This window comes from Orbicella faveolata, unplaced genomic scaffold (genome assembly GCF_042242905.1).
Source record: "Orbicella faveolata isolate gen_17 unplaced genomic scaffold, um_ofav_v1 contig_46, whole genome shotgun sequence".
NCBI classification, from domain to species: domain Eukaryota; kingdom Metazoa; phylum Cnidaria; class Anthozoa; order Scleractinia; family Merulinidae; genus Orbicella; species Orbicella faveolata.
Window position 1 is genome coordinate 11,426,623 of NW_028301576.1, and position 27,114 is coordinate 11,453,736.

Sequence of the window (27,114 nt, forward strand, 5' to 3'; positions counted from 1 at the left end):
AGCGCATGCAGCGAGTGAGTGAAACATTGTCTTAACAAATACACGAGAAAATAAAATTCATATCACGTCTCCGTGTAATTTTCTTGTTACCTAGGCAACTTTCTGTTTCCAAAAACAGCCGTGAAGAGAGTCCCGGATGTAGTTTTGTTTGAATTTACGATTTGTGTATTTTCCAGTAAAACACTCGTGTCTATATAATGATTAAAAGTATGGAGATTTCGTGTTGAAAAAACCCTAATCAGTGTAGTGGACTGAACTAACTAGCTTTCCATTATATTGTAAACAGATTTTTGCTAATTAGTTAAAAAGAAAATAAGGAAAAAACACATTTGGCAGTCGGAGGTAATTAGCGGGCGGCAGTTCGGTATTCCTTTGAAGTATAACGATGCGCGTTGATTGAGGAGTTGATGATGTCAGCAAAATAAGTACCAGAGATGCAACCAACGAAGAAAACCACTGTGCTAACCCACTAGTCAAAATGGGTTCGTTTAATTCCAAGGCAGCTTCAAAACAACATCCCATGCCTGTAAATTGGTCAAACAAAAATGTGAAAACTAACGAACAACGAAAAGAAGATGACGAGTTATTTACAAATATCAAAAAAAGTGACGGAAATGAGTGCGAAGGAAGTCAAAATGTTGAAGAGGAAGATCAGCGTACGACGAAAAGGCGGAATAGTAACACGAGCAGTTCGAAACGTCCTGCAAATTTACACGCAGCGTCATACTTATGGCTAGTATCATCCCCGATAACACAAGATGAAGACAATTTGATGAAGGGGGGCAGATCTCTCGGGCCTTCCATCTTGATCTCGCCGTCGCGTACCGATCGCTGCCAGTCCAGCAAACACGAGTCAACAAACGCCACACGCTCCAGGCCGCAGTTTTATTCCTACCCAACAGTTAGCGCTCGGACCAAAACTCAGTCTTTTGATGGTGAAAAACCCAGCGGTCCCGTTGGTATTGCGCCTTTCAGCGCGGTAAAAACTGTCCGGCGAAGCAAATGCACATCAAAGTCCGATCCCTCGGCCACGATCCTCTCTCGATCGGTTGGCTTTGGAGTGGATAAGCCCTATTCATACCCCGTTCAACGCTACTAGGTAAGGAGCTGCCGAATAGATTGAATGTCAGTAAAATTTTTGCCTTTGCGAGTAACAAAGTACTGGAAAGGATTGAGTATTGTGGTGATTACATGCCGCTTTCTGATTGTACACACGGCCCGCTTGCAGTACTGAGAAATCCTCCGTCGTCCTCTACAGAAAATTCCGGCGGAACAGACTTACGCCAGCATAGATACCTACGCAGTAGTTACTACCAAGATTTCGTTTCAGTGAATTATTTTTGCTGGTCGATACAATTATCTACCTTGGCCAATTTCAAGAATGCAAAACGTAACGTTGTTTATTAAATCTGAAAGAATGCTTCAACCATTTTATTTTTTTGGTTATGGCTAGCTGCCTGTAAAAATGCCACAAGTTTATAATATTACTATGACTCTTTTTATCTAGTAAAAGCGCGGTGTGGCCGTTCAAGAATTTCGCAATCGGAAAAACTAACTTTTGGGGAGTGAGCCGAGACTCACAACTGTGTCGTTATCGGTATCGTTGGCCAGTGGTTGAAATTTTTCGCCAGCAAATTTTCATTCATTGTTTCGCTTTTATTCCTAATTTCTATCTTGCTTAAAATGATCAATGTTGTAAATAAATTCTTTCACAAAATTGCATGTGTTTAAATTGGTAATTTTCCTTGTTTCCTCATACTTCCGAGTGGCGGCGAGGAAAATAAAGGGCATCAGATTTTCATGATTCCTGAATGACCTTATGTTTTTTTTCCCGTGAATTGTGAAATGTTATTGTTTTCTCGTGAATACAGTAGTGATTTTGTTAGTAGTTCTAAACCGTGATTTCTAAAAAGTACTTTTCCAGTGAAATGAGAAATAACCGTTGAGTTCGCTGTGAACCGTTTATTTTGATAATGTCAGGTCTCTATGTATTTTCGACACCCGTCAGTTTCTTCATAAAACATATTGCATATCTATGGAAGCTAATCCATTTGATCCCTTTGAATTAGTCGAGTTTTACTCTTTGGGGGCCTCCCAGGGGTTTGGGGGAACAAGGGAATACTCATGATTCATTTCAAGGGAACAAGGGACATCTCTACTATTAAAGGGAACTTCGAAACAATGGAATTTTGGGTAGGAAACAAGGGACAAAAAAGGAATTTTTCTAGGGATCAAGGGGCCATGTCCTTTTTGCTCTGTGGAGAGCAAAATAAAGCGGAGAAATAGCGAAGATGTCGATCAAGGCTGTGCATTGGATATTAAGTTTCAAAATCTCATTGGTTTTGCACGTTCGACAAATGAAAAACATTCCCCCCACCCTTTTTTCTTGACGCGTCATAACCTTATACTTTATTTTCCGTGAATTGTGAAAGGGGTCTGAAAGGACTTTTTCATTTCTGTAAAACACGATCTGCTCCTCCTCCCCTCCACCAACACCCACGTGTAAATATCTTTTTTATTCAACATCATAAATAGCTTTGCATCGCCGAGTGATGGCTTACTTTGTTAAGTCAGCTCCATTTCAATTTGATGTGGAAACAGTTATACCTGTAAGTCTGAACTGATAAAACACTGCGTACATCAAAGCATAAGATGAAATATTACTAATGTTTTCACCTGGTGGCTAACCAAATGCATTCGCAAGCTTTCTGCACGGAAGAGTAGGCCCACACAGAACTTATCCGCTCAGAACCATTGATTTGACATCTTTGTTAGTTCGTTCGTTACTCGCCAAATGCACGTAAAATGTATTTGCAAGGGGGACACGGAAACCCTGACCACTACGTTTTCAACTTCTTCCACCTTATAGAAATTTACCTTGAATGTAATTTTGCAATTTATTTTTCCTCGAAATATCGATTCGTCGCGTGCCAATTTAATATAAATAGCACAGGCACGAAGCGACGATAAACTCGTGCGAAATTCTCAAGTCAGCCCCCACAGGGCGAGCGAAGGGAGGAGAAAAAATAGATATATATTCCCTTCAATTTTGGCTTACCTTTGCCAGACATGCTTGTGAGCTACTCAAAATCGTGTAAAAAATCGATTATCCTGGATCACTGTATGAAGGGATGAGACCACTGTTTAATAAGTTATCTTTATTTTACTGACATCTGATTCTACCTTGGAATGTAACGTTAGACTCTTTACATCAATTCTTACATTATATTACTTGCCAACAATACATCACTACCAAGGATACGTCCTGGCAGTTTGAAGACATCAATTAATATTATCAGTGATATTACATATTACGAGGATGTTTTACTGCACAATTTTCATTCAATCGTCGCCTGCTTTCTTAGAAAAAGGCATTCATGAATTTTCTGTAATAATAAACACACGATATGAGGACAGACTGCGAGAGGAAAAAGTCTGCTAATAGCTCCACAAATAATTTATAATTTAAACTCACGTGAAAAAACAAATGAAAACAAATAATGTACAAAAAAGAAGAATAACTACATGTGTGCCTCAAAAAGACTTTTCCACACAGAATACGAGTTCCAAGAAAAAAAGGAAATTTGAGAAGGTGGAGGTTCTACCCCATTTCTCAAACCGCAAATCGGCTCTGTGGCAGCAGAAAACTCGAGTCAGTTTTGTCTAAAAACTTCAAATAAAAACAGCAGCAAAATAGATGCAAATAAAACGCAAATTAATCAACAAAAACTGATATTGCTACAAAACTCAATACTTTATCAAACTAAACATTTTTTAATTAACCAGACGCCTCAAAAAAGAATCCCCTCATTAAATTATTTACCAGTTTGTATCTATTATCTGAAGATAACTTATTATCTCAAGATAAATATCGTATTTTTTTGAATATCTCCATTCATTAAGTGTCTCCAAATGCATCATTAATCTTGGTTAAATGCCTGATTGCTAGGTCCTCTGGGATATGGAAATTATATTCGTTCAGTCGCTCTAGATGTTCCAATGCTTCGTCCATTCCTAAAAAAAAATCAAAGTACAAATAGTGAGCCTGGACTTTCCCTGTGCACTTCTCACAAATATCTCAATTTGGCAAGTTACGACAACGAGGAATCAGACTACCGAGAGGAACAATTCTAGATCTAACCCGAATTAGCATAAATCTACTAGCGTTCTATCACGAAAGCCGTTCTCTGATTGGCTACGCCACTCAATTTCTATTTTGTGATAGATAGTGAGTAGCGTAGCAGTGTACCTTTGTTAACAAAATGACGGCCGCTTCTTGGCGTTTTCGAAGTGTCTGTGAAGAGGATTTAGATAAAGTTTTGAACGACTAGTAAATTTAAACTAAAACAATTAGATTTTGAGCTCCAGATTTCTATCGCGTGATAGTTGACGAGGGCGCACATATACTCAAATTGTATAAAAAGCTTAGGGAGACACTTTAATCATACATACTCTGATCCTACACCAAGTGTAGAAGAGTAGTACAGTAGTAGTTTTATGTTGTGTAAACTAAGGTTCACTATTGCTTAGTGTCTAGAACTCAAACTGTAAAAAATCCAAAAATTAGCCAGGCTTAGTCTTCGTTCGAAACGCTTTTTTCGGTGGATTTAATCTCGGTGGGGGAGGGGGGAGGGGTAGTAACCGGGGCATGGTGAGTGGAAGCACATCGGAGGGGGATTTGGCGTTTTAAGAATGGGAAGGCTTAAGTATATTTCAGAAGCGACTTAATGTCGAGACAACTTTCAGAACAAGTTAGGACACTGCATGAAAATTTCCTCTAAAATTCAGACTGAAAATAACGGTATAAAACACAAAGCGAGTTCTACAATCATCATTTGAACATCGCAAGTGTCTGAACATCCCTGGGGTTATATTCGGGGGTGGTCTTTTGCGTCAGAGACATTAAGGGCCTTATTTTCGGGCGGGGGGGGGGGGGGGGGAGAGCTTATTAACAAGAATTCTACGGGACGCCCAAGAGAAAATTTCTCTTTCATATGCGGCCCAGTCGCTCTATAAGACGAACGTTACAAGGTACTTTATCACGGGTCTTACCTGTTATCAGAACGTAAGACCATGATTGGTAATGTTCTTCCACCAGCGAGGAACTCTTGGCAATCAGACGGCACCAGTGAATGAGCCTTTTTTGACTGCAGCAAACACAAGCGGAGAAACATTGAGAAAAGATGCGCACGCACACAGCAACAGCTACTTAGGCAGCGTCCATACTACGCCGGAGAAATTTGAAAACGCCGCTTTATTTCTACGGTTAGGCCGACCGTCCACACTAATCCGGCACGAAAACGGCGCTTTTCGAAAACGTTCTTCAAACCGGAGGAATTTGAAAACGCTGGCTTTTCGTTTTCGTGTACACGGAAAAAAAAATTAAAAACGGAACTTTTCGAAAACGCTGGCGTCACGATAATCCTGTGTTTCCCTGACCGAGTTTTCCTCAGACACAAATCCAAAATGACCGGTGATTGTTGCGTTTTCAAGTTCCTCCCGTGTAGTGTGGACGGGGCCTTAATAATAGTGCATACAGTCTCGGTGGAGGAAGACAGGATGCCAAGGAGGAAGGAGGGAAAAAAAATAAGTAGTTGAAATCATGTTTCGGCTTTGCCTCAGAGAATCCAGTCTTCATGAATTCAATCCACTAGAGCTGAATTAGTCGACTAACCATAAGGTTGGGGCGGGGGGTACTTACTTATATGGGCTATATAGATATGTGCAGCCACAAAGGGTGTGGTTTTTCAGCCGATAGGGTATCGATTTTGGCAATTTTGGTCCTAAATAGGGTATGGTTTTTGCACTCTAGTCTTGAATTACAAATGAGCGTGAAAATCACCTCACAGCACAAAACAGAAATATGTCAGGACGGTTCGTGGTCTTAATCAAGAAACTTACTTTATTCCAGCGCACACCAAGGATTTGAACTGCAAAAGAAGTATGAAAAAAGAAATCAGAATAAGAATGTTTAGGTTAATTGGAGGAAAACATTTTAATCCAATGGATCTTGTTAAAATTCATGCCTGCAGCATTGCAAGGATTCTGCTTGTTATACTGTTGTTATATTAATATTCAATGAACGTACTGTACAGTGAAACAATAGTCTCATTTAGCATCACATGAAGATGAATCAAATGGCCTCGTTTGAAGAAATTATTGTCCCGTCACGCCGTCCTACTCCAGGTAGATTCATTGCATGACGAGCAGTAACCGAGATGACACTGCTAGAATGCCAGACCGTTTTCTCATAAAATGATTTTCATGTAACACTGTCTGTTATTTATTAACTATAATCTGGCTATTCACCATGGCGTCCATGCTCCGTCTGCAGGGCTCGTGTGTTGTTTTTATTCTGTGGAGCGTTCTCAACAATGTCTATAGAAAATAACAAGATAAACAAGAATATGTGAGACTTTATCTCAGAGGGCCAATAACCAAAATCAGCCGACCAACTGCCTTGTTGCCTGTCCAATATTTTCCAAGTATTAGGCAGAGTAAAGTATCTGCAATATTTTTCAAAAACAGAGTCATGAAATAGGTCATCTTGACCAAGCTTGCTCAGAATTACTCTAAGCGAATATTTGTCCTCTGCCATTCCTGAACTGTCACCAAGGGCCTATTTTATACTAATACGGCCTTCGCACCCGGTTAATAGTATATGCATTAAAATCTTAATGCAACGTTCTTGCGCGTGCTTCAAACAACACGTCTGCACCCACACTTCTAAGATATTTCTTATAATAACTAAACTGCATCGAACGAGTGGATATTGATCAGGCGACAGGGGAGGCTTGGAGAGAGAGATGAAAACAACGTCATAGGGAGTAGGAGCGAGGTTCCCGTTCTCTCGTCCCAAACCTCCACGTTTTGCGCGACTCCAAAATGGCCACCAGATACCCCCCCAAAAATTGTTATTCAACAGGCCCTCCAAGTAAAGAAGCCATTAGTTTACACTCATACCTGTTTAGCTGTGACCGAGTTTGAGCCATGAACCTCGATACCAAATGCCTCGGACAATCGTCTGGCAGGAGTGGAGTTATATTCTCTCCCGCGCTAAAAAGAAAAAAAATAACAGACAAATATTTACCTTGCGCATACCCAGCTGACAAAGAAGAACAGGTTAAGTGTGGGGTCGGTTTTCTTCAAAGGTTGCTAAGCAACGCGAATTCTAATGACGTCAGACTGATGAGATAACTATCAGAGCACTCGAGATTTGTTCGCAGTCTCACTCGGTTCGGTGATTACAGGCAAGAGGAAAGAAATGTCTCCAACAATTTATTTGCATTCTTGTGAAGGTTGAAGTCTGGAACAGAAAATTTGGGCCAGTTTTACTTTTATTAATAGAAATATAACTTACCTTCATTCCGTAATATTCATTAAAAAGTTCCCAAATATGCATTCGCTTGGGAAGAGACGATCTTGTTGTGGGCACAATACACGCCACAAGCGACTTGGACGAGATCAGACGATGATCAACAGTCTGAAAACACAATTATAACAGGGGCATGGATTACGTACAGAAGGCAGAAACGACGTGAGAGAGGAAGAAGTTTAAAGGAGCTCACTCACGGTTTGCACATTTTGAAAAGTTTAGCCTAAATTTTTCAAATGCGTCGTTTGCAATCCATGTCAATCTTCGCCATCCTTGACCATCCTTGTTCCTTTAGGGTTTATTATTATCTCTTTGATGTTTTCCTATCTTACAAAGCTATTATTTTCAAGTTTCCTTCCATTTAAGAGATTTTGTACGTGGCCCCCCAAAAAAAGACAAAACACCGCGACTGAGCCCCTTTAATCAGTCCCGAACACGAAAGTATACATAGTTAGAGAGGGAGAGGAACAAGAAAGTACATTACTTGCAAACAATTTCGGACGATTTTAATTCCGGGCAAAAAAGATGTCCGAAAATAAAACCGTCCGAAATTTTAAGGGTCGGAAATATTGACAGCACATAAATTTTCAAGTAGCTCCAAATCTCTTAGTTTCCTTTATGGAGCGAACTCTAGTTGAGACAATAGATTCGAATGAAATGAATTTTGAAATTTGTGTTAATTTCTAGTCCGTGTATCTGTAAAACCGTGAGGGTGCAGTAAACCTATCATTTTCACAGATGCTGTTTTAGTCTAATTCGTAGGCGTAAATTTACATTAGCTCTGTTTCAGCAAAGTATCCGAAATTTTGGTCCAAACTTTGTCCGAAATGGGATTAAAGGTGACCGAACTGAAATTTTTTGCAAGTAATGTAGACCAGATTGTGAGTATTTCAATCGTCGCTGTGAACTCACCCTTACTAATCCATGCTGAAAGAGAGCCTTCAAAGCCATGGCTAAGTCTTTTCTCACAACATTTACCAGTTCAGCGTCTCTGGCGTAATCAAACTATTATGAACATACACACAAGGAATAAATGAAAATCTACATGATTAAAATTAATCTTCTCCTTACTAATTGTCCTACTCATTGTTGACTTGTTGTGTTTTGTGGTTGTGAGAATTTGGTAGTACATCAAGACGATCTTTCTTCGCTGACTAATGTCTTTAATCTCATTACCTCTCTGCTTGACAAGGTATAGGTAAAATGAAGGAGAAATTAAACTTCCATATTAACGGATTTGCTCTTACTTCTTCTCATAACTAAAACTTGGAAGCTAGCGACTGGAGAATAACCGATTTTTCAGTTAAAACTATCGTCTAAATGGAAAAATATTGAATATAGACCATACAACAAGGAAATGATTCCTTTAACTTTTAATAACACCATATGAACGTGCCAGAAATCTAATTCAATATGCATCTTGTCCGATATAACATCGCTCCAGTCGTTCTCAAACCTAGAGGCCAACAGAATTGTGTCACAACCAAGGAATGTGTTAAATCTGACTGCTACATGTAGAATCCACTGACTGTTGACTATCAGATACTGTGCCTTTCTGAAAAGTCTGACTCTACAGGTCTTAAACTGATAATTTGATTTATTAATCATTTACTGACAAATTTCTAAGACTACATCGCATTTTTCTCCTGGTTACCAACTTTTGTATAGCGAGCCGTAACTGCTCCATTGGCAATTCCAAAATTAGTAAGCCAACGGTGTTCGTGCCTGTTTTTCCTCCCTAATTATCCTTATTACCAAGTCCTTTCTCTTACCCTATCACTGCTTTCTGACAGAGTAGTGTCGGCGGAAGACATGGAACTGGTACGTATCCGCGTCCTTCTTTGCACGACCGTCGGAGACTGAGGCGAATTAGGCCCAGACTCCTCTCCTTCGCTGGGCGGCTCGCGTGACTTTATATCGATGATTTTTAGAACAGCTTGTTGCAGCTGAGCCAGATGTCCGCTGAAAACAAACGACGACAAAGTACATAAATAGGAAGTTTAGGCGAAGGTTCTTCACAGAGTGTTTGCCATGAATATTGTAATCGGTTAAGGTTATCAACCCCACTTACTCTCCACACAACAAAGAACGTGAACACTAGCACATATATGTAGATTGCGAGAAAAAAAAAACTTCTAACAAAATGGAAGCTACATTTATTATTTCCAGTAACATAATCCATGAAACCGTTCTACCAGAAACGCTCGAAGACCTGTAAGAAAAATTCGGCTCAAATAGGAGTTAAAGAAATTCCAGAAAAAGTTATCAACAGAGATTTTCTTACAAGTATCCTGGTGCAGCCACAGAAGTTGCTTTCTTTATAATCTGGTCTTGAATCTGTTTTCCAGTACAGCCAAACTGACTAAAAAATACACAGTAAAAACGACACTGTCAGCAAAAAACGACGTATACACAAGACTTTTGCGAATAAAACGTACGATTGCTGGTTAGCCCCAATTCCCCAACATTTTTGTTAGGTTGCCTAACAGTTTGACTGGTGTCATTTTAGGTTCCTGGTTGAAGACAAGCACCCCTCTTTTGTGGACGAAGTTTTCCAATTTCCTCTCCTGGACCCTCATGTTCCTCCACGCATCATAATCAATGTCGCATTTATTTTACAAAAAAAAAAAATTACAATTCATTTGGTTTGGTAATCAGCCAGCCGAGAAACAAATTCCGCAATGTTGGCCTCACCTGATTGCAAACAACTGTAAAATTGCAAGCGCTCTTTTGATAATTGCCATACTTGCATCTCGTATTTTCTGCTTGGGGGACAAAAAGAAGCAGAATAGAATGAGCTTACCTATTTGAGGTTAATCAATCAATAAATCAGTAAATTAACCATGGATTGAGCAATCAATAGATCAATAATAAGAATAGAATAGAATCAGTGTAGAATCAATACATATATATATCAATTAATCTCTCGTTCTCTCAGTCTATCAACCTCACATTTTAAGACAACCTTCTCCAACCATGTTCTCTTAGTTGTATGAGCAATGATTAGTTTAATGACTGAGATTGAGATAACAATAAATGTCTTTATATACTAAGTATCAGTGGATTTAGCATTGTTGTCCTGATTGTACACAGTCAAATCAGTGGCAAGTTTGCTAGAACGTCAGTGGCTCTGTGAATTGTAACATTTAGTAGAACACCCAACAGTGACAGTTACTATGAAACTGCATAAAGCTCATTCATACCTTACTGCGGATCTCATCAGGTGTTTCTGGGATAGGCGACACATGAAGACAGCACCCATTGCCGTCGTCACTGCCAGACATGTCCTCTGTTAAGCTGTAGTCACATGCGTAATCCAGCTCATTAACACTGTCCGATGAATATTCCACTGATCTATGGGAGCCACCTTTACCCTATGCAGAACAACAAAAAAGAAGTGAATGCACAATCTTCACTTCACAATCAAGAGTTTGTTTCTACTCAGACATTCAGCAATACAAGTTCTAGGAGTAAGTTGAGTACTTTCAATCACGTACGACTGGGTATTCTCAAAAGTTATTATTGCATTTTATTATTGAGCAGGGGGGGGGGGGGACCTCTCCCACATGTCGATCTCACTACTTATTATACAATAACATACAAGCACTGTTAACCCCCAAACCCTGACTTTGCATAATGCGTGTGTTTCATGTGGTCAGGCCGATCAAGACCCCTAATTACCGTATAGCTGGTTACTACTGACTTAAAAATATGTACTGTATGATGTTGAAGTTTGGTTTAATGCAAACTGTACCCTCAGACGATCCTTTGGTATTTTTCTGCCTCTTCTGGCGTGCACAGGGCAAGGGCATGCTTTGGCTCGCTCTGTGCGTTCTTCAGCATTTTCCACTTCACCTATAAAGAAATAACATAACTGTCAAAAAATACCATTCAACTTTGTGACAATGTATTACAGTCTGCATTGTATGAAACTCATTGTGTCAACAATGACACTTTCAATGTCTCTCAAAACTACTGAACAGGTATGATCAATATAACACACACCTGTAAATAATTACACTAATTTTGAAAATACTTATTTTAAGGGTGACTCATACTTGTGTAACCAAGAATGATGTAAATTATTTAATTACTCAATTAAAGGGACACTATCACCATTTTTAGCATGATTTTGGAAATCTCAAAAACATGTAACGATCTTTGAACGCTGAACAATAATGGTTTTATTTGGTAGAGTAGTACTCGACAAATGATTAAAACCCATTACGAAATGAGGCTAAAATGATAGCAAGGATGGAAACGGAAATTGTGATATGGATTTTTGAAAAAGCGTCAGGATGTCAGTTTTTCAAAGGTTCAAGTTTGGTTCGAAATTCATTGAAATTTTGCAAAAATGTTCCTGCAGTGTGCGCTTTCTTCGAGAAATTGCTTTTAATCATTTAGTTAGAGCTAATTAAGTTCTTATTACATAATTTAGGGCCCATTTCATGAATTTATAACAGTTTCAGGGAAATATTTTGTGACAGTGTCTCTTTAACTACAAGTAACAACATTATCAATTGACAGACCATACACTTGTAAAGAGTATTAGTTTAGCATACACAAAATAGAGAATTCGGAACTCAGATATAAATATAGTGTTTAAAACTTCTTTTTCAGGTTTATAACACCAAGACAAACCCTGCAAAAATGTGACAAATCTCTCCAGATCCGCAATTTGAGTTGTGAGTTGTTTAACAAGCTCCTCCTGTAAAGTAAAGGTCTTACCATTATCATTACAGCTTATTTTAAGAATTATTGATTCAATGGCAACATTTATACAGGTCTGTATATACCATATAAAATTATTAACAGGTCTATAAGTCAATATCATGCCTAGCTGCTTACCTACATGTAAGTACATGTAGCTCTCTACATAAAAACAAAACGTCACACTTCAAGGTTACTTTTTTGACCAAAGTGTAGGACTGTAGTTGAACTTAATGAACACCATTACGGCCGCCATTTTGAATTCTGTTGTTTCAAATAGCTATTATGGGATGTTGAGGGGAGGGGGGGGGGTTAATTATTATATATTTGCCCCCTAAACATCCCATAATAGCCATTTTAAACAACAGAATTCTAAATGGCCACCATATCCCAGAAAAGGTCCATTGGTTCCTGCTCCCTCCCTCTGCCCTCCCCCAAAGTCATAAAAAATAAGACATGTTGCACATGCTGGCAGGCTCACATAAACACTCCACAGCAAAACAACTATGTAATGTACATGTAGAGAGGTTTCAATAATACCTTTGTCTTGACAGGATGCATGAGCTGTTGAGCAAGAACAAAAAAAGAGGTCATAAAACATCATTTCTACTTTGCAACATTGTTACACGACTTCACCAATATTACAGAAAAGGACATTTACAACGCAATGGAGTAAATTTCACATTATTGATTTTGGCCTGACTTATTGTTTAATTTTCAAAACTGTTGCTGTAAAATATAATTTTCATGAAATGTATCATGCAACTTTTCACAGTCACAGCTTCAATACTAGTGGTGGTTACATGTACATGTACATCACTGAAGAAGTTGTTTCCTTGTGAGAACAACACAAGAAAAATAACAGATCAAAGCAGAGATGCAAAGAAATGTTTTACCCAAATTGTAATCCTGTAAGCAGTGTTTTTCAAGAACTGCATTAACGCCATTAAAGTGTCAACTATGTTAACCAATTTATAAAATTACCCTAGCCCTATAAATACTGCAATATATGCAGTGAAAATTACCAACAGAAAACATGCAGTTTAAAATATCCTGTCAGTACTTAGATTTGTACAGTGTAGCTAGGTGAACATTCAAAATTTATAATGAATAAAGCTTCCCTACCTCCCCTATTGCATTATCAACATTTTTCCGCACATCATCATCGCTAAAATGAAGAGAAATATTGTTAGCAATGATTTGTGTAAACCTGTATTGACCACAAAAGATTTGATTAATTTTTCAATTATCATTCAGAAATTGTTCTCACCTTAACTTCTCTATTCCCTCTAGATTGAGACCCATTTTTGCCCTAGATAAAATGAGGAAATTACCATAATTGTACAAGTTTACTGTATACACCAATAAAACTATAGTTATTGAAGATAGTCAACTTATATACATGTGTCAGTAATAGACCGTGTATTGCAATGTCAATTATATTTCCAGCAACTGTATTAATTGAATTAAACTTCTTGCTTCATGGTCGTTTGCAAATTAAAAGAAAATCTGTTTATGAATAGAAAATTTAGTTTTTTAGACTTAATAATAAATCATATCTTATTTGACACGTTTTTAGTTTAACATCATGTCAACAGTTTTACATTTATTTTTTAAAGAAGAAATTTAATAATGGCATTGTAATATCATTTAACAATCAAAAGATTTACAGTAAGGACACTTGAACCATGGACACTTAACAGTTTTTATTTTACATTTTTTGTGACTCTAGAGTGAAGGCTTTTTATATTATGTACAAGATTAGTGTTTTGACGAAGTAGAAATTCTTGATACTCTTGTTAATACAAAACACACTTATGCTATCTATGGTCACTAAAAACTGTGTACCAAAGAAAGTCAAGTGTTGATGGTTCAAGTGTCCTCACCATCAGGTTAAAAGGGAATTAGAGAACTTGAAATCAGTTTATTACTGACCACATGTAGAGGCTGAAAGAATTTATCTTTTATCTTTAATAAATCAGTTTATGAAATACTAATTTGTTAAGATTGTATTTAAATTACAGTTTAGAGAATATTCAATGGTACACTGCAGTGAGACGGCCCAGTGAGACCCATGTAAATAAAGCTGATTTCTTTGTTTGGAGAAACAACAGCTTTCGTTTGTTTCAAGGGTTTCAAGAAAAGAATTGCAAAGAAAGCCACTAGGAAATTAAATCTAAAGTTTTTTGTCATCATTATTTGTTGAAAATGAAAGCAAACAGGACAAAAAAAAAAAACATCAGAAAGTCACATGCGAAAATTCTGTCACTTTTGAACAATGTCAAAAATCTTCAAAACTTGACAGCACATTGTCGTTGGGAGCTTTTCCTTTATCAACACTGCACTTGTTACCTAATCTCATTTCTTAGTTCAATCCGTCAAGTGTGATCATCTGGACAAGAAATAACTCAGGCATATTAGCTTTCATAAGTGCTTCGGTGTAGCTGTTGTACATGAAGATCAGATTAATTTTAAGTTTAGTTTGCAGTCACCCTCAGCTAATCTGTGTTAAACTAAGTCAGACATAACAATCTAGTTGCATGTATATGGTTATATTTTTTGGAATTCATTCATTAGCATTTCTCATGAATTAATTCAGATTGTTTTATATTGTTTACAGTATATGAATATGAAAGCTACTGTATCTTCCAGTTGAAACAGATTGGCCCACGTTGGAAGGTCAATATAAAACATATTAACCTCCTGGAATGATACACATGTACCACCTAAAATATTCCCAAGTTTACACATTTTACACTCAAGGCTATACCGTATATCTGTTGCTGCTAGTCTCATGCCCAGTAACACCAGTTCACAAGCCACTGTCCGTTGAGCACTGCTTATTAAGGGTTCAAAAGTTAGGTTCAGATCTCATCATGGGACCCATGAATGCTTGTACAGTAATTACTAACTAAAGTAAACCTAACAAATTCAATACATACAACACATGTGTATGTGCAAATGCGATACTTGTGACCATTTCAAATTGGCTCTGTGACAAAGTTGTATATTTATAGTATACAATCATGTTACTGTAGATAATAATTTTATTTGTCTGCCTAGATTCAAATAAATTGAAGTACTTTATTATTTACACAAGTTTAGCACAGTCATGTCAACCTACATACTCATGCATTGCAAAACCTTGCATAATCTGTACAATCATGCAAAAGAACAAAATTCAAATGTTCAAAGTTCCTCAGTTTATTTTTTAAGTTTAATGAAATGAGCAAAAATTATCAATTTATTTTTTTATGATTTTACACATTTATTTCTAACTTTAAAAATTATAATAACATAGTTTAATTTTTTATTGTGCTTTAAATAATGCTGCCACTCAGTTTATGAACTCATACTTTAATTTAGCTTTAAATGTCATTTCAGACAAATTTAGTCTTTCGTTTACTGCAGAAGACAAGATTTTCATTGAGATTTCAAAATAAACAGGAAAGAGCATTTACAAAATAATACTAAAGAGAGACTCACTTCAGTTCTTCGATCACAATACGCTGCTTCTCAACAAGCTTTTCTGGGCTTAACTCTTCGTTTGCATTTCCTGAGACACCCTAAATAAGAAAATGTAAAATTATGTGTGACTAAATCTTCATTCATACATGTATCTTAATTCACTCAGTTAACAAACTCATGCACTTCAAAAACCTAATACATCATTAACAATATCCCAACCCCTTCCCCCCCCCCCCCCAACCTTCCCTCTCTCCCCGACCCACCTTCTTTATTTTGGTACTATGGAAAAATGCTGACATGATTTAGAACTACAAGTTTGCTAACTACATTTCTCTGCTGGCTTTCTATTTAAATCAGTACATTTTACAGTCATCCCCTCCTGCTGTCCTCTGAGGGAAAACTGTTGAAATTCACATACCGGTAATCCCCACAGGGCATAACCATTAATAATCGTAATCCAGAAATAAAAAAAATAAAAATAAATTACTAAGGAAGCCACATCAGCCTTATCTGATTTTCATACAGGTCCTCTATCCTGATTGAATTGAAATTTTGAAAAACCCTCGGAGCAAGGCAAGAACCAACAACAAACTTGACCCCATAATTTATGGAACCTGGCTGGAATCAAAGTCAAACCCGGGCCACATGGGTGGGAAGTGAGCACTCTCACAACGGTGCCATCCTGCTCCTCAAACATTATCATGGATTTACAGTAATAGCATCTTGGAAAATTGTACCCTGTCATGATAATTATCAAAGAAATGTGACTTAACAATTTTTTTTTCACAAAGTACAAATAAAGTTTTATGCAGTTAAATGCAATTTAACGGAGTTAACAACAAAGAGCGCCAGTGTTGTCTGGAGTCAGCGGCGTTTCATACATGGGCATGCGCCAGATCCCATGTGCTCTTTGACTGAAGTGTGTTTAGCGTTACAGGCGCTAGCGTGTTATTTGCGTGGCAGTTCATGGGACCTCATCTTCAAGGCTTCCTCCCGGAGTAGCGTGTGCATTATTTGTTCTTCGTTCGTCGTTTTTCGAATCTTGCCGTTGTTTCTTTCGTTTGGTATGGCACATCGTCGTGCAACAAACAACAGTGTGGCCGCCATGTTGGATTCAAGTCAGCCTTCTTCTTCAGCCGATTCTCCCTCTTCAGTCGTACGTCCTCCCATTTCTTCGACTCCGGTGTCCACTCCGCCCTCCTTCGTCCTCTCTCAACAGGACCTCAGTCAAGCGTTTTCACAAGCCTTGGGGGATACGTTACCTCGCATTTTGGCGGCTTTGCAAAGTCACTCATCGAGTTCTTCGACAGCAGGAAACGCGGCATCGGGCACAACGTCATCCGGTTCTGTTGTCATTAACCAACCACTGCCTTCTTCTGCAGGCCAGTCCTCAGGTAATTTGGTCGTTCCTCCCTTTATTTCAACATACTGCACGTTAGGCAATTCTTCTTTATCTTCGTCATCGTTGTTTGGTTCTCGTGGTGCTGCGAATGGATTGCCATCTTCCAACCAGTCTTTCACGCCATTGGTCTCCTTTGGTTCTAATTCCTCCATCGCCTCTACCTCAATATCCCTGAATAGGCCGTTTGTTGTTGGCCCCGGTTATTCCCCTATCCCGGAGAAGCTGGTGACAAAAATTAGGTCTGGCCAATTTGTGGATCTTGCTGACTTGCTAGCAGAGAACTTGAAAGCCCAGGAGACAGAGCCCCAAACGTACCTTGATGGCAAACTTCTCGTGAGTTCTTCCAAGAAAAGGGTGCAAGAGATCACTGATATCGTGACATGGGTTGAAGCATTCACTGTGTACTCGTGGATCTTCTGCTGTGCTCATTCTTCCAGATGGCAGGACATGACACAATACAAGCTGCTAATTCTCAAGACGTCGCGCCAGTTCCCTGGGAAGGCTTGGCTCCATTACGATGTTGCATTCCGCAAGGACGCAGCTGCTGCAGGTTTGGTGGACTGGTCTCACATGAACCATGATTTGTACAACTTCCATACTCTTTCGTCACCTCTTCCCCAGTCAAGCCAGCAGCCAACCACTTCGTCTTCAGCTTCAATTTCGATAGCCGGTTCATCCACCTTTTGCCGATCTTGGAATGATGGCACCTGTCACTGGACCTTTGGTCAATGCCGGTACCTCCATCGCTGTGAGAAATGTGAAGGTGATCATCCACGTGTCAACTGTCCATTTCGGGCCTCAACCTCTTCCTACCGGTGCTCCCAGTCAACTCCCCCATCCCAAAGCAAACGTCTGCGGCGTTGAAGTGGGATCCAAACCATATGTAAATAGCGTACATTCATCTTGTTCAGTTTCCTTTTCAAATTTTTTGATTCCTGTTCCTGTTAATGTTGTTGTTCCTGCACCACAAGATGCTTTTGGTAATGACATGCCCTCCGAAGTGGCACACCATGCGTTGCCCTCTTGTTCTTTGTCCATTTTGGGCGTCCCGCAGCAAGACCTGGTCCCCCCATCCAGAGTAACCCCCATAGACGCGGAGGAACTTCGGCATGAACTGTGTTCTTACCCCGACCAAACGCAAGTGGAGTACGTGATTTCAGGTCTCACAAATGGTTTTCAGCTGGGTTGCTATAGCCCTATCCCAAACCTCCATGTGAGTCGCTTTGGAATTATCCCGAAGAAGTACCAGCCTGGAAAATGGCGGCTTATCTTGGATCTGTCTAGTCCTTTAGGCCATAGTGTCAATGATGGCATTCCAAAAGAACCCTTTTCAGTGCAGTACATGAAGGTTGATGATATCATCGATGGGATCATGCTTCACGGCAGAGGAACGCTGTTGGCAAAGTTCGATGTGGAAAGTGCTTACCGTAATGTCCCTGTCCATTCTGATGATCGTTACCTACTTGGTATGAAGTGGCGTGGGAAATATTTTATTGATATGGCGCTTCCATTTGGACTACGCTCTGCTCCTTTCATCTTCTCGTCCATCGCAGATATGCTCGAGTGGATCCTCAAACACAATTATAATGTGAATTTTCTTTTACACTACCTGGATGACTTCCATACATTGGGCCCTCCTAACTCACCTGTTTGCCAGAACAATATTGATACTTGTGTTAAGCTATTTAAAAAGTGGGGTATTCCTCTTCACCCGAACAAATTGGAGGGGCCATCCACTTGTTTAACTGTGCTCGGTATTGAGCTCGATTCTCTCTCACTTCAGGCCCGTCTGCCGCAGGATAAGTTTGATCGTATTGCTGCACTTCTGGAAGCCTGGTCCCTCAAACAACATTGCACACGGAAGGAGCTGGAATCTCTCATTGGCAATCTCCAACACGCATGTAAAGTAGTTCCTCAGGGGCGTACCTTCTTGAGACGCATGATCAATTTATTATCAGCCTTTCGACGTGATAGCCACCCAATTAGGATCAACCAAGACTTTCGCTTAGACCTCCGTTGGTGGCGAGAATTTTTCCATTCTTGGGGTGGTCTCAGTTTCCTGCTTTCCCCACAGTGGGCGACCTTGCCTGAATTTTACGTTTCCTCAGATGCTGCTGGTGCTCGGGGTTATGGTGCAATTTGTGATCATGAATGGTTTGTGGGTGAATGGTCAGCTGTTCAGCATCCCTTGGCAATTGCCTACAAAGAGTTGTTTCCGGTGGTTATTGCAGCTTCCCTATGGGGCCACCGATGGGCTTCTAAACGAGTTGAGTTCTGCTCCGACAACATGGCAGTCGTTAGTGTTTTGCGTTCGGGCACCACGAAGGATCCGAACATGATGGTTCTTCTCCGTCACTTGTCACTTGTGGCAGCCCGACATTCCTTTGCCTTTACTGCCTCTCATACGCCGGGTAAAGACAACTCGATTGCTGATGCCTTATCTCGTTTTGATTTTCAGCGTTTCCATCATCTTGCTCCTCATGCAGCTCCTGGGGCGACTCCAATTCCGTTAACGCTGCTGGCTCAGCTGCCCGTAATTTGACAGATAAATGCCAGTTCTATTTGACCAATGGCCTCGCACCTTCTACTCACCAAGTTTATGCTTCGGCTCAACGTCAGTTCTTAGATTTTTGTAGTCAGGATACTCCCTTCGAGCCAAGTCAGCCTCTTTTACCAGCCAGTGAACAAACTCTGATGCGCTTCTGTACCCATTTAGCAGATGGTCTTCACCATTCTTCCATTAAAGTATATTTGTCTGCAGTCCGTTCTTTACACATTGACTATGGCTTCCCAGACCCAATTGTCAACCGTCTTCAACTTCAGCGTCTCTTACGAGGGATCAAACGTCATCAGGGCCCAAATCTCCCTCAGCGCCAACCAGTGACAGCCGACCTTATGTCTGTTTTGCACAAGTCTTTAGATTTTATCAACCCTGACAGTGTCATGCTATGGGCAGCCCGCTGTCTTGGCTTCTTTGGGTTTCTTAGAGCTGGTGAATTTACAACAAATGGTACCTTTGATCCATCTGTTCATTTGACCACGGCAGATCTTCAAGTAGATTCCTCCACCAATCCCCAAAGCTTTCGAGTGTTAATCAAGTGTGCAAAGACTGATCCTTTCAGGCAGGGTTGTTTCATCTATCTTGGCCGTGGTTCCCTTCCTCTCTGTCCTGTGACTGCATTAACAAACTACCTTCATCTTCGTGGGCCAGGCGCCGGACCTCTCTTTATTCACCAAGATGGCTCTCCTCTTTCTAGATCTCGGCTTTCCTCATTTCTTCAAACCACTCTACAGGCAGCAGGTATTCCTGGAAAGTTCTCGGGTCATAGTTTTAGAATTGGAGCCGCTACAACTGCTGCCCAGAGAGGTGTCCCTGATCATCTCATTAAGACAATGGGTCGCTGGTCGAGTGATGCTTACTTGTTATATGTGCGCACACCTGTGGAAACCATCCTTTCAGTAGCTGAACGACTTGCCTAACAGGTATGGTTTTTGTCACTAATTTGCCAGTTACTGGGTGCCTACGGATTTGGGCATTTTTCTCGGGGCTCTGGCCTCCCCATCCATGAGCCCCTCTCTTCTCCGAGCTGGCTAGCGCGCTGCTCGGAGGTCCTCCGGCTTGGCGTGGGGGCTCATGGCTGGCTTGCCAGGATTTGCCAGCCATGGGAGCAGTCTCCATCTAGGAGCTGGCTGCCAATAGTGGAAGCTCCTGGATATCACAGGCACCCAGCCTCCATTTTGCGATGCAGTTGTTAAATGCAGTTAAATGCAATTTAACGGAGTTAACAACAAAGAGCGCCAGTGTTGTCTGGAGTCAGCGGCGTTTCATACATGGGCATGCGCCAGATCCCATGTGCTCTTTGACTGAAGTGTGTTTAGCGTTACAGGCGCTAGCGTGTTATTTGCGTGGCAGTTCATGGGACCTCATCTTCAAGGCTTCCTCCCTCCCCCCCATTTCCCTCCCTCTTTTCCACTGTTCACACAGTGTGACGGGTGCCTGCTCTCCCTTCTGCGTGGGGGCTCATGGCTGGCTTGCCAGGATTTGCCAGCCATGGGAGCAGTCTCCATCTAGGAGCTGGCTGCCAATAGTGGAAGCTCCTGGATATCACAGGCACCCAGCCTCCATTTTGCGATGCAGTTGTTAAATACAATTAAAATATTTAATAGACATTTAGTGCAGAGTGGAGAAGTCCTAATTTCCCATACCATAACGACACATCTTTCCATTTCCTCCAGTTGATCTTTCAATTGTCCTATGAGGCTTTCTTGCTTTGTTTTCTCAAGGCTCAGCTTTTGTTCATATTCTTGTAAGTTCTGATTAGAAATAAAAAAAGTAATAATTTATAAATAAAAGGGGACATGTTGGAACAAACATTCTACCGTAAGTTTGGCCTGACTGCATGAATAACACTTCCCGTAAACATGGCCCCACCAAATGTAACTTACCATTAAGCTTGTAAATACTGTTAACTTATACATGCAAGTTCTTCCAAGATTAGAAGCCCACATGTTGGAGGCTTACACCTTGATCTTATGGTAACTCCAGTTTCGTACTTAATTAGCACATAGTCACTAGTGTTGGAGAAATTGCTACTACCCATGGAAAGCATACTTCAGTCTCAGCATTATTTTAGTTTGGTTAACAAAGACTAAATGATCAAAAGATTGTCACTTTGATTCTACATTCGCAAGCTCTCAGAGAATGGTCTATCACTGAATATGTTTCATGAAACTCACATTTTTATCTTCACCATCATTATTCAATGCCTTTTCTGGACTTTCCTTTTTTTGTGGACCTCGCACATCAGGGCATCCTTGGAATGCAAACTCTTCCAGCTCCATTAGCAACCGCTACAAAGAAACATGATATGACAAATACTGTACCATGTAACACTGAGAAGCTACCTCTAGATGATGGCAAAAAAGTGGTTTGACACCAAAGAGAAATCACAAGAACGCCATGATAAAATAGTTAATGGGTCATTCTACAAAACTGCACAAGTGAAAGAGTAAAAGCAGACTTTACCACATAGACAAGACAATGCTAGCTGGAAAGTTCAATGGGTGTAGTAGACAGCACTGGTACATCAGAATATAACAATGTGGTTCTTTTTTCAAAAAGAGCTGACCAGTTTAGAAGAATTGCCAGCAAGAATTGGTGCAACAACTTTTATTAAGAAGTGGCAAAAATTGTGTTAGTCTTTCATCAGATGAACTAGAGAAGAAAGGTATGAACATAAGCTTGACCCACCTCTCTGGTCTCTTCAGGAGCAGCAACAACCTGCTTTAATCGGAATTGCACCTAGAAAACAAATTATAAAATAGCTAGCAAAGCCACGCTATTAAACTCAGTATACACATGTATATGTTAACATGCACAATAATCCAATGATCACAGGCATGTGCAGGCCTCACGGTACATGTATGTGCAAAGTAAACTTTGCTAATTACAAGCCTTACCATTCTATTGGCAATGTTATGAAACAATTGATTCATGCTTTTAGCTGTGTATCAAATTACAAGTATGATAAATGTAGAAACGTGTAAAGTTGCTTTAGGATGCACCTACATGTACATGTGACTAGAGCAACTGTTTTAATGTAATAATTCTCAAAACGGTCCACATGCATCATAAGCCGAAGACGTGCCCTAAAGCATGAATTAATTGCTTAATATCAAATCTGGCTCTGATCGAAAAAAAAACAACAACAACAAAAAAAAAACAAGTGAACCAACACCTCCAGAGAATAAAGTGAATAAAAGTATTCTTACCACCTCCCAACCCCTCCCCTGCCCCTCCCCCAACTCTTTCTGGATAGGATGCTTCAAGTGGAGATTCATGTACAGCCAGTCCGAGATGATGTAACTAAAGTTAATTCCAGGAGTTTTTCAGGGTACAATATAAAAATTTGTGTCACAGAACTCAGAAAATTTGTGGCCAACATTTTTAACGAATTATCCTTTTTGAGCAGCTGCAATACATTCAAGTCACTCAGTAAGTTGTTATTATTATAAGTACCTGAGCAAAGTGGCTTGTGAGGGCAAGAAGAGAGCCATTTAACTCCTCCTGTTCATCTTCAAGCTCTTTTAGCTTTTCATGGTCTGACCTGACAAACATTATGACAAATCCTTAGCTACAAGTGTATGCATTAACATGATTATTTTTAAAACTAAATCTGGTGAAACAATATTATTTCAACACATTTACTCAAACTAGAAGTACTAATTTCAAACTATTTGATTTACGATTAAGAATACTGTCCCCCAATGTCATTTTCTGTGACAAGGAGAGAATGTACAGTATGTATTGCCTTAAAGACATCGCTTTAAAATGGAAAATATAAGGATTGAAAATTTGCAATGTACAGCTGTGTGTGTGTTCATCCTAAGCTTATTAAAAAACAAGAGTCATCAAGTTTAAAATTATTACAAATTTACTACCCTTCCTGTTAAAAACAACAAAAGAACAAAACATGGGTTGAGCTTCACGATGAGGGACAAAATAAAAATGGTACACTGACTGTGAACAAAACTAACCTTGAAACACATTAAAAAGAGTATTATTATGAAAAATAAAACGACACGCAAGGTGCGATGTTTACATCTACAAACAAGATGGTAAAAACAGCTGTAAAAAATGTCTTTGATTCACTTGAAATAAATTGCAGTATAATTCCTTTTTAAAACATCAGGATGTTTTAAGTTTGCCACAAAGCTGTAATACATTTACGGTTATGAACACACTATACAAAAAAAAAAAAAAAAAAAAAAGGAATTGATCAGAATAGATATTCTGTCATTTGATAACAAAGGAAATTGAACAGTTGAATATATACAGTGTAAATCCTACACCCTAAAAAATATTCCTGTTCAACTGAATGCAAGCTGAATAGAAACTGAAACAAGGCCTGGGGCTCACCTGTAACTCTACAAGGACTACACGCACATGTACTGTATTCTTCCTTGACAGTAAAATTTTACAGCATTTTAATTCATTTTCTGTTTCTAGGAGATTTAATCTCTCCTCTTTTCAATGCATTTGAATATCTGCCACAGAACTCATTTACTAGTTGTCTTTATTCTCAGTCAGATTTGCACATTCTTTGGGATAACAACCATCACCATGGAAATTGTCTGTAAAATTGCTTAGAATTGCACAACTCCTCAAAGCATATTTAACACCTTTTCAGCTTAGCTATAATTTCAGTTCATGCACTATTCAATTCTTATTGCATGGAAGTTCATGCATCACTAGTTTCTAATTTCAGCCCATTGTACATGATACTAAGCATACATGTAAATACATGCCAAACAAGTTTGTAAACTGATACACATGGTACTTCAAAGACGTACTGAAAACTAGCACCTAGTGAACTCTTCCTTCCCAACAACATCCAGAGTAATGTCAGTATCATTCATGAAGTCCTGATATAAGACACTGTACATATACTGCAAGCAAATACATTTTCTAACTTGATACATGTATGTATGTCCACCAAAGGGCATCTGGTTAGAACAATATTTTTACCCGGTTTATCCTAAAGCCACAGTCAAATATTTTCTCCACGTAATCCCTACTTGCACTAATTTTGAACTGAGAATTTATAGATTTACCACACTTGGGGGAGAAAGGCTTTCGAAAATTTTCAATAGTGTGCTGAAAAGGCAAGTCAAGCATTTTCTGTGAGCATGAAGTACAGGTCAAACTGACTTGGTAAACTTTATACATGTACATAAATTTACAAAACCCATGAAAAAAGAGTTTGAGGAACACATAGCTGAATGAAAGGAAGCAGACTGATAATACTGAAGGGCTCAAGTACAACAGTGTTCACTGCACATTCACTTTTGGTAATAAAGATTCTATACTGTGTCAACAGTGGTGTACTTACATAATGGTCATAACATTACAGTGAAATTTCTTTGATTACCAAAAACCTTTTCTCGACCATATACATGTATTACCTTGAAATGTTGAACAATTCCACAATTTATTTTGTTAAATGTAACAAAATGCCATGGATAGATAATCAACTTGAGGGGTAGTTGGACCGGCTGTGTCATTTTCAGTAATACATAGAGAAGAGTGAAGTCTGCTTTTTCTCCTTTCTCTTATTGTCATACAAGATAAAAAGAATACATGATGGCAGGTTTCTAGTTTGACATCTAACAAGACCACAGTCCCGCTATAGGGGGACACCCTTTAAATAGGAAAAACAATGTCCGCCGGAAGAGTTGTGCACTATGGGAGGTCCCATGAAAAATGTTCATTTACATGCTGTTCATATGAGACTGGGAGTGTAAATTCTCATGACAGAGAGGTTCAAATGTTGAAGGCGAAGGTTGAGAACTTCTAATCAGTGAAAAGGTGAACTGTAGGTTCCTGTACGACTGTACTTAAATTTGCTGCCATTTTAAAGAGCGAAAATAATTCACAGATGTTGACAACTCAATTACCAATTGAAAACAACAAATTTCTAAAACAGTATAGTAAAAAATATATTGCAAGAGGCAGATTACAAGAAAATACCACATAACTTTGAAAAACAAAACAGAAGAAATGCTCATTACATTTATTTATTTCATTCACTGCTCCCTCATTTCCGACCTAGCCTCTCTCCAACTCTCTTTCCTTTTATAATTTAATTACACAGACGAACTTTCTGTACAAGGAAGAAGAATTTTCTTGAAACAACAGAGGAAGGTAATTTTACAGGAGTCTAGTGATGTCCGGGTTTGAAATCTGAGATGTTAGGAACAAAATAATTATCACCTTTGAATGAATGCGGATGTTTGATTATTTGTCCTACATGTAAAACAGCCGAAGAATTAAGGGAGCGGTGAGCTCTTTTTTGAAGCAATTCCACGAAGAATGTGATTATTTTGCTCGTGTAGCATGGGTCAATTTGATTAAAAACCGATTTTTCTCGTATTATGTTCGGTTATAAATTATTCAGAAAGGACAAGACATCTACAAGCGTTAAGAAACTTTATGTCAAAAAAGCGATATTCACTCTTCAATTTTTTCCTACATAAGGCATTTCTGAGGGAAGGCTCATTCATTCACGATCGGAACGTTTCATTCGAGATTTTGGTCCTAACCTAAGATTGCACGATTTTCAAAGTTCTTTCAATGAAAACACGCTGGGCGCGAAAATGAACGTAAGCTTAGCTTACGGAGTCGCTGAAATACATTGTGGTACCTCTTATCTTAACGAACTAGTTGCCCAAGGTAAACCTAAAAGTAAAAATTCTTTATCACTGAACCTTTTTGCAATAAGAAGGCCATAACAATAATAACACTGTGACGAACAATCACGAATGAACGCGAGTGGTCGATGTACATGAAATTAGAATAGCAAAACGCATAATGAACTGAGGATCGTAAAGCAAAGTTCAGTGCAATTTTGAAACTGAAATCTTCCCAGAAGGCGAAGTAACATTAGAAATCACTTTAGACAAGGTGGATTACGAAATAAGACTTACTTTCGTGTGTAGTCAGAGCTTTTTGCCCCATTTTCTGCGGCATTATCCACTGCAGCTCCCAAAGGCGGCCATCTTTCTTCTAAAGGACGCGAACTGTAAAAGGTCGAATCGTCGTATTCAAAGTCTGCCATTTTGTTTCTAGACTTTGCAGCTCGGCCTCATTGTCGATCAGGTACATTCGGAAACTAGGACTGCCTCTTTTTTGTTTACCTGAACCAGAAAAATCAGCAATAAACCAAAGATCAACGGGCAGATCAACGGAAACAAGCAATCAAATTGTTGACGTGCATTGACGCGCATCGAGTTCCTGCGTGGGTGACGAACTAGAGTAGGGTGAGTCTGTTTCAACCCACACAGGGGTGGAATAGGGGGATTGGCCTGCCCCTCATTCCTCTATCGATAGAACTATAACCAAAAAGAAGCAAAATTACGGCATTTTCGTGATGTTTAGAACAACGGTAAAGAGAGACTTATAATAAGTCCCAAAAACAGCCATTGGAAGCACACGATATACCAAAGGGTGATCAGAGCAAATTTACAAAGAAGCAAAGCCTTATTTAGATTTCCGTTCTGATTTCACATTTGGAGACGAAACATACACTGTAGACGGGGAAGCCCCTTTTCTAGGTTTACCAGCGTTTTTGAGCCGATCGAGTGATTGTTGTGGGCGTAG

General features: G+C 39.3%; 2 protein-coding genes across 4 annotated transcripts; one reads left to right on the forward strand and one right to left on the reverse strand.

Annotated features, from left to right (window-relative positions):
- Positions 1-3,143: 3,143 nt before the first annotated feature.
- Positions 3,144-26,754, reverse strand: LOC110052498 (RUN domain-containing protein 1-like). Of its 3 annotated transcripts, none has more exons than XM_089277366.1 (22): positions 26,442-26,754; positions 22,975-23,062; positions 22,207-22,257; positions 21,693-21,806; positions 21,162-21,269; positions 15,572-15,651; positions 13,356-13,397; positions 13,211-13,253; positions 12,626-12,649; positions 12,017-12,083; positions 11,130-11,230; positions 10,579-10,749; positions 10,070-10,137; positions 9,660-9,737; positions 9,148-9,337; positions 8,288-8,380; positions 7,361-7,483; positions 6,964-7,056; positions 6,310-6,378; positions 5,902-5,930; positions 5,053-5,147; positions 3,144-4,014 (listed from the first exon to the last, which is right to left on the reverse strand). In XM_089277366.1, exons 1-22 carry the CDS (start codon positions 26,570-26,572, stop codon positions 3,899-3,901), a joined length of 1,974 nt encoding a protein of 657 aa, XP_089133492.1. In that variant the 5' UTR covers positions 26,573-26,754; the 3' UTR covers positions 3,144-3,898. The 3 variants fall into 3 exon arrangements, with proteins under 3 accessions (XP_089133492.1, XP_089133491.1, XP_020614285.2); XM_089277365.1 differs by having other exon boundaries at positions 10,070-10,140; XM_020758626.2 differs by lacking the exon at positions 26,442-26,754 and adding an exon at positions 23,875-24,009 and having other exon boundaries at positions 10,070-10,140.
- On the forward strand, positions 19,650-20,439 carry LOC149098377 (uncharacterized). Its single transcript, XM_089277367.1, has one exon. It carries the CDS (start codon positions 19,650-19,652, stop codon positions 20,433-20,435), a length of 786 nt encoding a protein of 261 aa, XP_089133493.1. The 3' UTR covers positions 20,436-20,439.
- Positions 26,755-27,114: the final 360 nt, after the last annotated feature.

Excerpts from the sequence above, each read along its gene's own strand:
- LOC149098377 (XM_089277367.1), top strand. The coding sequence starts at position 19,650 with ATGCGCTTCTGTACCCATTTAGCAGATGGTCTTCACCATTCTTCCATT.
- LOC110052498 (XM_089277365.1), bottom strand. The coding sequence starts at position 26,572 with ATGGCAGACTTTGAATACGACGATTCGACCTTTTACAGTTCGCGTCCT. Across the intron at positions 13,254-13,355 it reads GAGGGAATAGAGAAGTTAAG|CGATGATGATGTGCGGAAAA; the intron begins GTGAGAACAATT and ends TCTTCATTTTAG. Across the intron at positions 6,379-6,963 it reads ACTCGGTCACAGCTAAACAG|ACATTGTTGAGAACGCTCCA; the intron begins GTATGAGTGTAA and ends TATTTTCTATAG.